A 13,012-nucleotide genomic window follows, 5' to 3' on the forward strand; every position below is an offset into this window, starting at 1 on the left:
TCTAGCTGAGAATTATGTCTCAATTATTTGGATAAGGGTCTTTTGGGGTTTATTTGGACCACTACAGTAACTTTACAATTATCTAGGACATTCCTGGAACCAATGGTACAGGTATTAACATGCTTAAATTTTATTTTGATTCATGCTACTTTCTAAAAGATTTTATTTATTTCCTTGAGGGAGAGAAAGCAGGAGTGGAGGGGAGAGGCAGAGGGAGAAGTAGGCTCCCTGCTAAGTGCAGAGCTTGATACAGGACTCGATCCCAGGGTTCTGGGATCCTAACTTGAGGCAAAGATAGCCACTTAACCAACTGAGCCACCCAGGTGCCCTCATGCTACTTTCAAAGATGGATTTTTCCTAGTCACTGTTTCCATACATTGCTATTTCTCTCAATAGACATTCACTGGACACTTTCTGTGTGCTGCTAATATGCTGGGAGCAGGTGATAATCATGGAAGAGAGTTTCAAGAGAGTGAAGCAAAGAGATCTGGTAAAGTAAGGACTAAAATATGTTTAACAGATTTGTCAAAAAGAAGTCACCGGTGCCTTTGAAGAACTTACAACCTAATGAAGGTGGAGGAGGTACACAGAACACTTACCCTTTGGAGGGCCAGAGATGGGAGAATTCCTGACATGCCATTTCTGCCAATGGCATAAAATGGATAAATAAAAATCTATATACACTTAAAGGTAAAAATGTTGTAAGACATTGTTTCCCAAGTGTAGTTTGTAGTTATTACTGCAGTTCTGTGCAAGTCTTAGTATTTTTAAAAGGAACAAAAGTGCTTTCTAGTAAGACCACACAATGGCGTGGTTTTTTGGCTCTTGCTTTTTTTTTTCTCTAAATCAGTATGAAGGGGATATAAAAAAATTATAACAGGTTACAAAAGGGTGATTTTGGAAGCTACATTGGATGAAGACATTTCTAAGTCCACTCTAGAACTACTTCCTTCCATAGTCACTCTGGCTTCCATTTAGCAGTCAGATTGCACTTTTTTTTTTTTTTTTTAAAGACTTATTTATTTTTAGAGAGAGAGCAAGAGCACATGCAAGTGAGGTAGGGGCAAAGGGCGAGGGAGAGAGAATCCCAAGCAGGTTCCATGCTCAGCGCAGAGTCTGACATGGGGTGCTGGATCTCACAACATTGAGATCATGACCTGGGCTGAAATCATGGGTCAGGCCCTTAACTGACTGAGCCATCCATATGCCTCAGACTGCATCTCTTCTAAAGTCTCTCTCTAACCTCTCAATATGGATTAAGGGCCTTACCTGGATTTTCATAGCATCTACTCTATAGCACATAATCACGTAAGTAACATGTTTATATAGACACTGAACTGGAGAATAAGAACAACATCTAATTTATCTATGAAAGCTCTGTATTTAGCAGAGTGCCTGCCATTTCCTAGACACTTAATATTATTGAATGGATGGATACACAAATGGAGAAGTTTTATAAATCATACAAAATAGATTAATTTCAAGACTTTTTTTTAATTTCAAGACATTTTAGAAATCATTTATGTTTGAAGTCAGAAATAAAAGATACCAGAAATAAAAGAATTATAAAATTAAAATTTCTCTATTTGTAAAAATCAACTTATCATGTCTTTATACCATCATTTCCTATGAAGTTTTCCACCTTAACCTTCCAGGATACATATGTATACCCTCTCTAATTTATTCTCCACCAAGCAAAGTAATCTTTCTAAAACATTAAGTCAGATTATTCTGCCCTTTTGTTTAAAATCCTATAATGGCTTCCCATTGTTCTTTAGAATTCTATAATGGCTTCAAAGATCTTGTATAATCAAGACCTTGTCCACCCAGCAATCTCTTCAGACATCATTTCCCCACTTAGTCTCTGTCCCCTATCTCAGTGGCCTTTTGGTTATCTTTTTTTTTTAATTTTTTTTATTTATTTATGATAGTCACACACACACAGAGAGAGAGGCAGAGACATAGGCAGAGGGAGAAGCAGGCTCCATGCACCGGGAGCCCGACGTGGGACTCGATCCCGGGTCTCCAGGATCGCGCCCTGGGCCGAAGGCAGGTGCTAAACCGCTGAGCCACCCAGGGATCCCGCCTTTTGGTTACCTAAGTGTATCTCACTCCTTCCAACATCAGGGTCTTTGAATATGTGGTACCCTCTATTTAGCCACTGCTACCATCTAGCTAATACTCAGGTTCAATGTCCCTTCCTTAGGAAATCTTTCCCTGACCTCCACAAAATATTTACAAAAATTGCAATAAATGATAAATTGTATAATAATGGTTTTATATCTGCTCTGCTTGTGAGAACATGAAGTCTACAAGGCCACGGAGTTTATTTGTTTACTGACTCGAACTACTGCTGGGACACACAAGAATTAAATAAGTATCTTTTAAGTTGAATAAATGATGGCAGGGTTGTCTTGTATCTTTTTAAATACTACACACTCAGAACCAAATAATGTATCTGGCAAACATTAGACACTCATAGAGACTTAAGAATCTGAGTATCACCTTAGCTTGAATTAACAATTATTCACAGCCACAATCTTAGATCATAACTCCTTATATGAAACCAAATCAACTTGGGAAAATGTAGCCAATCAGATTTGAAGATTTTTTTTTTAAGATTTCTCCTATTTATTCATGAGAGACAGAGAGAGAGAGAGGCAGAGACACAGGCAGAGGGAGAAGCAGGCTCCACGCAGGGAGGCCGACGTGAGACTTGGTCCCGGCACTCCAGGATCACGCCCTGAGCCAAAGGCAGACACTCAACTGCCGAGCCACCCAGGCATGCCATGAAAATTATTTTTAAAGAATCCCAAATGGGTGAAAAACGTACCTTGAGAAATGCCCAGGCAATTTTCCGAAAGCCACATTCTTGGTTTTGAATTTCAGAATTATTCCTAATTTCATCCATGCTTAAGAAATCAAGAATCTGTAAATAAGTATAAAAAATTATTTCACAGAATACTACCTACCTAAAATTTAACATTTTCTAGTAACATATTATTGAAATTAAAAAATAATTTGTAATGTAAAATGTATTTTCTTCATAGAGTTTCTCTTTTATTAATAAATCATTTATTAAGATTTATTTCACATCCAAGACAAAGTATTAATTACCTCAAACATAGTCGAAGCACAAATACATCAGGTTTAGAATTCTTAAGCTTTAATCTTTTATTTTATGTATGAGAGCAGACTTCAAACGATTGTTTTAAAAAACACGTGATCACATCTCTGAGTCCTTCCTTGTATCACCTTCCTGAAGTTGGGGATTTTCTCTTTGGATATATGCTGTCATTAGGTTTCTCAGGAGGATTTCTTTCGTATCTCCATCCTATCTGGATGTTAAAACTCATGGATTTGGAACAAAGCTGCCACAGACACCATCTGTATTCTAGATACTTGTCAGAGACTATAACTTTGAACTAACTGGTGTTTCTCAAAAGCTCAGCTGAGGTAACAAATCTTTATAGATAGCTTTAAAAAATAATACATACTCCATTCATCCCTCTTCTTTATATACTTAAATCTGTCTTCGGACACAATAGATGCTCAGTGAAAAAATACTAACAATACAATAAAAATATGTAACAAAGTAAAAACAACTTGTAATCCAGATCCATAGATGATCAACATTAACATCTGGTTTATACCACATCTAAACCTTTTTCTGTGCTTTCCTAAATATATGTATGTTACTATAAATCCAATGCTAATTTGCAAACTATTTTCATATACTATGTAGTGAATATTTCTTCATGTCAATACACATATAAGTATTTCATCATGTTAATGTCTGCCTAGTATACTTTGGTATTATAAATATCATAAATCTAATAAAAACCACTATTTATATAACCAAACCTTTTCTGATGGAAGAGATTTGTCTCCCTAAAATTTTTCTGTTACAGTATTCAAATAAATATTCCTGCACACGTCTTTGTGTTCATGTAAATTTTCCCTTAGTAAAAATACTTAGAAGTGGAATAATGATTTTAAAGACTTCTTATAGATATCAAGTTGTCCTCAATAAATCCTTAAAAGCTGAAATCAAAAGTAGTTGTGTAGACAATAGATTATATTAAAACTTAAGAAGCAACTGCCACTCTGGAAAACAGTATTAGAAGTTCTAAAAATAGAACTATCCTATGACCCAGCAACTGCACTACTAGGTACTTATCTAAAGGCTACAAAAACAGATTCAAAGGGGCACATGCACCCCAATGTTTATAGCAGCACTATTAATAATAGCCAAATTATGGAAAGAGCCCAATGTCCACTGACTGATGAATGGATAAAGAAGATATGGTATGTGTGTATAAACACACACACACAAACAAGTACAATGGAATATTACTGAGCCATCAAAAAGAATGGAATCTTGCCATGTGCAACATGAATGAACTACAATGTATTATGCTAAGTGAAATAAGTCAGAGAAAGACAAATACCATATGATTTCAGTCACATGTGGAATTTAAGAAACAAAACAGATGAACATAGGGGAAGGGAAGAAAAGATAAAATAAAAACAGAGGGAGGCAAATCAGAAAAGACTTAACTACAGGAAACAAACTGTGGGTTGCTGGAGGGGAGGAGGGTGGACTAAGCAAGGCGATGGATGTTAAGCAGGGCAATTGTTGGGGGCGAGCACTGGGTATGTTATATATAAGTGATGAATCACTAAATTATATTCCTAAAACTAAAAAAACAAAACTCCACCCCCCCAAAAAAAAACCTTAAGAAGCAACAAAAAAATGTCATATTCCAACAATCTTTCTTAAATTTATGAATATTACTAAAATGAATGTGAACATTATAACCAAATTTCTCTGACAAAGAAAAAGTTCCTTGACAAACAAGTTACATCACTCTTTAAAAAATCACAGCTCTGTATAAATCATACAACATAATCACAGATGTAATGGTGGAATATTCGTATCACAAACATATACAGATCATCTGAAAGTTAAAAGAGCATAAAAACAAGTCATTCCACAAAATCAATCCTTGGCGTTAGTCATGCCCCTGCCTTTCCAATGCTAAAATTCCTCATCTTGCTTAAACTGAGGTTTTCTTCACTTCTCTTTGCTTAGGGAGAGATGTCACAAAGTAGAGAAATGTGTATTTTAGATTCAAACCACCTACAAATTACCTACACTTAAAATTGGAGTAACTTTGGGTAAGTAAATTTTATATTCTGAACCTTGATTTCCTTTGTCATAAAAACATTAGAATAACAACTCGGCTCAAAGGCCATCTATTTCATAAAATTTTCCCTGATTGCTCTGACCCTCCATCCACCCTCCCCTATCTAGGAAGCTCTACTTCATTTTGGTTATATATTACATTATGTTAGTCAAATGATCTGTGTATGTTTACCTTTATTTCTCTCAGTTGTATATAAACTCTAAGGGGGTCTGATACATAAATGAGTTTACATTTTGTAAAATGGGTTAAAAATGGAGGGTTGTATAGCTATAGATTAGATTCATCACTTAAGTTTACAGTCATGGCATTACTATCAGAATTAAATAATACAGAGTGAATTACACGGCTAATTACTCACAATGGTAAATACTCAGCAAATATGCTATTACCTGTATTTCTCAATTATATCTCCATAGCATATTACAAACACTAAATCCTAGAGATTAAGTCCTCACACTATTTTGTTGCATTATTAAACTACTAAAAACAATAGTTTACATTTATGCTATTAAACTATTAACCAAAATCTAGTTTTAATTGGTCTATTCTATTCATACCTCAAAAAACAAGATGACTTTAGGGCTCTCATCAAAATCTCGAAGCAAATAGGGAAAGTTTTCATTAAATATAATTTGTTCTTCCCACTCTGGAAGTCTTGATTTTAACTGTTTAAAATCATATGGCTGGGTCATAATAGGAAGAATGTAATCCACACTCTCTTTTTCATAGTAAGATGAAACAGGCCGTCCACTGTCCAAAAAAAGATACTTTCATTAACACATTTCTTTATGATAATTTTGAGATGAGAAAAAAATATAGTGTTCAAGGTGAAGAAATAATGAATAGTCATGATATATAATGAAAAATTATTTTCGTTGTCCACTGAGAAAATTACAAATTTTAAGATGTAGAAGTGGTAGCATCCTACTATCTTGTATTTATTTACTACTGATTGGTTTCACAGAATTATCTTATTATAGAAATTTAAAGTGAGAGTGCAGCATACAGAGCTAGACTCCTTCATTATCGTAAATGAGTTTGTAATAGTACAGTACACATTGAAAGAAAACGAGCATAATAGAATTGCAAACGCTTTCAACTGTGCCATATTTTTTGTATGCCCTAAGATAACTGAACAACTTAATTTTGATAATCTTCATGTTCCTCATCCCTGTAATTTTTCCAAGCAAATGACTTTTTCAGATTCTAGTATAATCATTTATTTTACTCTGCTTCCTATTTATAAGCTTCAAGCATGTATCAGCTATAGAAATAATATTAGAAAAAATTAAAGATTCACTGTCTTCATCTGAGGCCCAAATAACATTAACTTCAAAAGAAAGATATAAAGCTAGACAATTAAAGCATGTACAGTGCAAACACACAGTGATTTACACTGCAAGTTCAATGCCATAAATTAGTCATTAAGTTTGGCAGAAGCTCTCTCGAACCCCCTCTACTTCAAATGAATCACTAAATTAACAGATGTTCTCTATCTCTCCTATAAAACATACTGATCAGTATCAATGGTTGATGAACACCTATAACCAGTAAATTATTCTCTAACACAAATCCTTAGCTTTATTTCCATTGACTTTCAAGGGCAGAAAAGAGGACTTCTACTGTAGACAGTTTCAATTTCAAGGGTTGGCTGTGCAATTAAAAAAATTACCTATCATCTTTCTTGACATACTGACCAGTATTCTCATCAATCACATGAATTTTTACCATCGGGTGAGAAATCATAAAATCAGACTTAAGTCGATCAGTACGATGAATGTAAACTCCCAGGACAAGATCATCATCAAGCAAACATTTGGGATAAACTGGACTATCTCGGCTTGTTACTTCATGAACACCATCACCATCAGTGTCTTCATTATTATCAGAAACTAAGTGCATGGAAGAAAAAGAACACTGTAATTAACTGTTGCCACAACAATAAATTCAACAGTATATACTGAATTTACACACAATCTAATCTTAAAATCCATGACTATTTATCTTTAACAAAGCAACTTCAAAGGAAAAGAAAGCAAAAGCCAGACATTAGCAGACTGCACTCTAAGAATAAAATATCATTTATTAATGCACTGAAATAGGGTGACGAATCTTTTTTTTCCCTAACAAGGACCAAGAATACAAAAAAAGAAGACAATGAGAACCAAAAAACAAAAAAGTGATTTTTATCTAAGGATTTCCTGTGGAATATGCATCACTCAATTAATTTATAACTGTAATTTCTACTTCTCCGTAGGATGTAATAGCATATGGCAGATCAATGCTTTTTGTAACAACTTGAGAAAGCCAAATGAATTACAAAAACCTATTTTTAAAGGCATCAGGCCAATACAGAGACAATGTACAGCAGACAGACTAAAATTCCCAAGAGGGAGAATCATTCAGTGGTAAGCTGATGGACTGGCAGCTGTTTTAGTCTTTGGGGGCATTTGCTGATTCAGGGTGTGGGCTGAGGATCAGGGTTTGGCCTCTACAAAGGTCACCACTGGGAGGAAGGGTACCCGCAAACTTTTAGTGGTTGATGGGGCAGCAGCAGTCAAATCGGAGATTGAGGAGCTTCAAACATGTAACTGATATTCCCCCACAAAACTGAATTCTGGGGGTTATTCTGTATGTTAGTAAATTGAACACCAATAAAAAATAAATTAAAAAAAAAAAAAAAACGGAATTCTGAGGCTATGTGAGAGGCTAGGAGGTAGTGAAATCTCCCAGGCTTGTGACACTAGGAAACGATGACCCACCAGGGGGAGGGGCCTAAAACAAAACAGGCAAAATAAAGCCTCAGAGGGCATGGTCAATCTCCACCTATAGCTACTTTTATCTGGGGTCACTTACCAATTCTGGGCACCACTAGAGGTTGAGAATACAGGCATGGCCCCAGCAGAGGGCCCCTACTAGAGAACAAAGAAGTCAGCAGAGATTTTGGTGTTCACATGGAGCTGAAGTGACAACACTGGAGACCTCAGGGCCCTCAAATACATAGCCAGTCTCCCCTTCAAGATATTTGCCAAATTTGGAGGAGGGCTAAAGGACCAGGCTGAAAAAATTCAGAAGGGCAAAACTGAATCTCCCACAGTCTTTTAGGCTAAGGAGACAAAAATACTTGATAGAGTCTCAGCTCAAAACTCCTGGAAGGCCACAACCTACAAATGGGGCAAATCAAAGATAAAGTCTTCATTAAAATTATAATCCCGCCCTGACATAGCTCAATTCCTGATGGATTAAAATCAGCTTTCCATCTTATCTGCCTAAGAGAATAAAGAGGAAACCTCCTCTAGTAGAAGATAAAATCATCTGGAGCCTCTAGCACACACAATATCCAGCATATAATAAAAAGTTACTAGACATAAAAGAGGCAAGACTTACAACCAGGAGAAAAGTCAGAAAATAGAATCTGACAAATAGAAGCTGACCCCCCAGATGATTCAGACTGGAGTTAGTATACAAAGACTTTAAATAACTATGATTATTAATATGTTCAAGAAAAAAAGGAAAAGATGTATCAAAATGGAAACTCTACAGAGAAGGAATCCATTGAAACAAACAAACAAACACCCAACAGGTATTCTGGGAATGAAAAATACAGGATCTGAGAGGTGCCTAGGTGACTCAGTCAGCTGAGCATCTGATTTTTTATCTCAGCTCAGGTCTGATCTCAGGGTTGTGAGTTCAAGCCCTGTGCCTGGAGGGCTACTTAAAAAAAAAGCGCTGTGCCTGGAGCCTACTTAAAAAAAAAAATAGCATCTGAAATTAATAACTCAATATATAGAGGTGTTTAACAGCATACTGGACACAAGGACAGACATGATTAGTGAAGTAGAAAAAAGATCAGTATCAATATCCAAACTGAAGCATAATGGAAAAAAATTTAAAAAGAATATAGGGAAAAAACATAAGAAACATGCAGTCACAGGTAAAAGAACATATGTGAATTCATAATCTAGAAAAAGAGAAAGGAATAATAAAGAAGCCACAATCTAAAAAGTAATGGCCAAGAATTTTCCACAACTGATAAATGATATCAACCAGTAAACTCTAAGCAGGGTAAATTCTAACAAAGCTATATTTAAGCATAATGTGATAAAACACGGTCATCAAAAGCAAAAAGAAAATCTAAAGATAAGTCAGAGGAAAAAAAGTCACAATCCCATTAATGAAACATAACTGCTGGACACAGAAATATGATGGTAGCCAGAAGACAGCTGTATGACTTCTCCAAAGTACTAAACAAAACCAACCTGTAGCCTAAAATTCTATGCTAGCAAATAGGGTTCAAAGGTGAAAGTAAAGACATTTTAACACAGTAAAATCTGAGGGAATTAGCAGGCCCATACTAGGAGAAATACTAAACTGAACTCTTCAAACAGATATAAAAAAGAAAAATGTAAATTCATTAACAAAACAATAAATTTGGGGGTGAATATAAATTAATATCAGCTGGAGCACCTGGGTGCCTCAGTGCCTGAGCATCTGCCTTTGGCTCAGGGGGTGATTCCGGGGTCCTGGGATCAAGTCCCACATCAGGCTCCTCACAGGGAACCTGCTTCTCCCTCTGCCTCTCTTATGAATAAATAAAATCTTTAAAAATATTAATATCAGCTGTACAAAATAGTCACTATAATAGCTGTGAAGTTTAAAATACATGCAGTACTAAAATGCCTGACAAGAAACATGAGGCAGGAGAAAGATGCAGGAAATGCACCTGACAAAATACGGATGGAATTAAACTATTCTAATGTTCTGGCAGTGTTGGGAAAGTATGTTTTGCTAGGAAATTAATTTGTATTAGACCATAATAAATCAAGAATAAACTTAATGTACTTGAGGATAACAATTAAAAAACTGTAAAAGAATGTATAATTAACAAGTTAATATAAAAAGAAAAAATTTTAAATAACATGATAAAAGAAGACAAGAAGAAAAAGGAATATAAGACAGGAGAATCATACACAAAACAGTGAGATAATAAATATAAGAACACAGAAAGATTGCAAATAAGATTTGCTTTTCACATTTACTGAGGGTCTGCCCCCAAGGAGCTCACAGGCTGGGGGCTGAGATGCCCCCACCCCCGCCATGTTCTAGGGTAGGGAAAGAAAAGAGGTGAAGGCAAAAAAGGTAGGAAATGCAGAGACACTGTGTTCCAAACAAATGGGATGCAAAGTAGGCACAGGCAAGAAGGCTGGGGGGTAGGATGGGTGAGAAATGGAGTAATGGCAAGCTCTATCCAAACCTGAAGACATGAGGGCTACCCCTCCTCCACCAAGTTGGCACTAGCTGGCAATGTGTTGTGGGTAATGACAAAGAAATGAGGATAGGAAAAACTGTACTATGCAAACTCAAACTGCAAGTAGAGTTTGAGGAAAATAAATTATTAGAGATAAAAAAGAACACTGTATAATGATTGCTTTTATACACTGAATACTTGTGTCCCGTAAGATTCATATTCAAATCCTAACTTCCAGTGTTATCGATAGTACTAAGAGGTAGGGCCTTTGGGAGGTGATCAGGTCATGAGGGTAGAGCCCTCATGAATGGGATTAGTGTCTTTATAAAAGGGAGACCAAAGAGCTACTCTGAGGTTATAATGAAAGACATCAGTCTACAACCAGGAAGTAGGTCCTCACCAGACACCAAATCTGTGCGTGCCTTGATCTTGGACTTTTCGGGGTCCAGAACTGTGCAAATAACTATTTATTGTTTAAGCCATCCAGTCTATGATATTTTGTGATAGCAGCCTAAATGATTAATAAGACAACTTGGAAGAGTCAATTTAATAGGAAGATATAACAATCCAACACATGAGTTTATTCAGTAACATAATTTCAAAATATGTATTTTAAAAAATCTAACGGAAATAAAAAGAAACAGAAAAACCCAAAATCACAGTGCAAATCTGAATACTTGTCTCAACAAATGGATAGAGTAAGTAGGCCAAAAAACTCAGGATGATGAGATGGACACAATAAACTTGATCTGATGAACACAGGACACTGCACCCAATGACATCAGAATTCACATTCTTTTCACGTGCACATGGAGTATTTATCAAATTGACCATAAACTGATCATAAAGAAAACCTCAATAAATTCAGAGATTGAAATCATGCACAGTATGTTCTCTGACAACAATAGCAGATAGAAACAAAAACAAAATGGTAACTAGAGAATGACCTCCTGGCTGAGACGAAACAATATACTTCTAAAAATGGGTGATCAAAGGACAAATTGAAACAGAAATTCAAAAATGTTTTTATTGAATGATAGGATATATTAAATGTGGGATGCAGCTAATGTACTTAGATGAGAAGTTCAAGTCTTAAATATGTATAAAGACTGAAATCTTATAAAATCTATCTTGCAAAGCTAGAAACAGCAAATTAAAGAAAACAAAATGAAGAAACCAATATAAATAAAATATTCAAATTAGTACACAAATGTACAAAAGATAAAATCAAAGCCAATGGCTGATTCTTTGGAAACTGAAAATCCTGAGACTGGTCAAGAAATTGAGAAAAAACAAATTATCAATATAAGAGACATGCTTTCAAGATACTATAGACAAACAAAATTTGAAAGTGCAGATTAAATGATCAAATTCCTCAAGAAATACAGTCTCTCAAGGCTGACAGAAGATACAGAAAATATGAAGAATGATATTTATTATAGAAACTAAATCTTATTTAAAATTCTTCCCACAAAGAAATCTTGGCCTAAAAGGTTTCATTAGTAAATTCTTTCAAACATTTATGGAAGAAATAACACCAGTTTATACAAATGTTTCCACAGAACTGAGAATGATGAAAAATTTCCCAATTGTTTTTAAGATTATCAAAAAACCTTGATATCAAAAACTCTGGGTATTTCAAGAAAGAAAAAGTACAAATCATTCTCTCTCATGACCCCAGATAAAAAATCCTAAACAAAGTATCAGCAAATCAAATCCAGTAACAGATTAAAAAAAAAAATATATATATATATATATATTTAGAGAGAGAGAGAGAGAGAGAGAATACATCATAATCAAGCAGCTGGTCCCTCTAATCGCTGCCAGGAACACAAAGATAGCTTAATATTCAAATAGAAACATTTGAATATTAAGAACTACATTAATAGAAAAAAATGGTGAAAATTTAAATAACCAAGTTGAAAGATACAAAAAAAAGCACGTAGTAAAATTCAGTATCTCTTCATGATTTTAAAAAACCATTAGCCAATTAGAATACAAAGTAACTCATAAACTGATAAAGATATTTACAGAAAAGCCCACAGCAAACATTACACTATGCAGTGAATTAATGGAAGCTTTTCCCCAAGGTATTTAACACTATAATGGAAGTACTAGCCAGTGTTTTGAGGAAAGAAAAGATATAAGGACTAAAAAAAGGCACAATGAAACAATCATTATTAACAGATGATATGACGGTGTATGTAAAAATTCAAAACAATGAGCTCTTAGAAGTAATAAATAAATTTAGCCAGAACACTGGATACAATGTTAATTTTTTAAAAATCAATTCCATTTCTCTTTGCATATATTTTTATGCATGTATGCAAACATACCTATCAGCAACAAACAAAATAAAAATTTAAAAAACAATGCCACTTATGACAGCTTTAAGAAACATCAAATACCTAGGAATAAATCTAAGGACAGATTCATCTGAAACTTGAAATATTACCAAGATAAACTGGAGATGTAAATAAATGGAGGTGCATACCAATTTCATGGATGGCAAGAATTCATACTTTGTAAAGATATCAAGTCTATCTAGATATTT

At 34.8% G+C, this 13,012-nt stretch overlaps 1 protein-coding gene across 24 annotated transcripts in view; it reads right to left on the minus strand.

Annotated features, from left to right (window-relative positions):
• AHI1 (Abelson helper integration site 1) overlaps positions 1-13,012 on the minus strand; it is a 199,003-nt gene that overhangs the window by 163,924 nt on the left and 22,067 nt on the right. For all 24 annotated transcript variants that reach the window (XR_012030072.1, XM_072824443.1, XM_072824495.1 and 21 more), the window contains 3 exons: positions 6,883-7,102; positions 5,768-5,960; positions 2,834-2,929 (listed from right to left, as the gene is read on the minus strand). Coding sequence is in view for 23 of the 24 variants with exons in the window: in XM_072824443.1 (XP_072680544.1) it covers positions 2,834-2,929; positions 5,768-5,960; positions 6,883-7,102 (509 nt within the window). In the remaining variant the exon portion in view is untranslated. The remainder of the gene's footprint in view (positions 1-2,833; positions 2,930-5,767; positions 5,961-6,882; positions 7,103-13,012) is intronic.

This window comes from Canis lupus, chromosome 1, assembly GCF_048164855.1.
Source record: "Canis lupus baileyi chromosome 1, mCanLup2.hap1, whole genome shotgun sequence".
NCBI classification, from domain to species: Eukaryota; Metazoa; Chordata; class Mammalia; order Carnivora; family Canidae; genus Canis; species Canis lupus.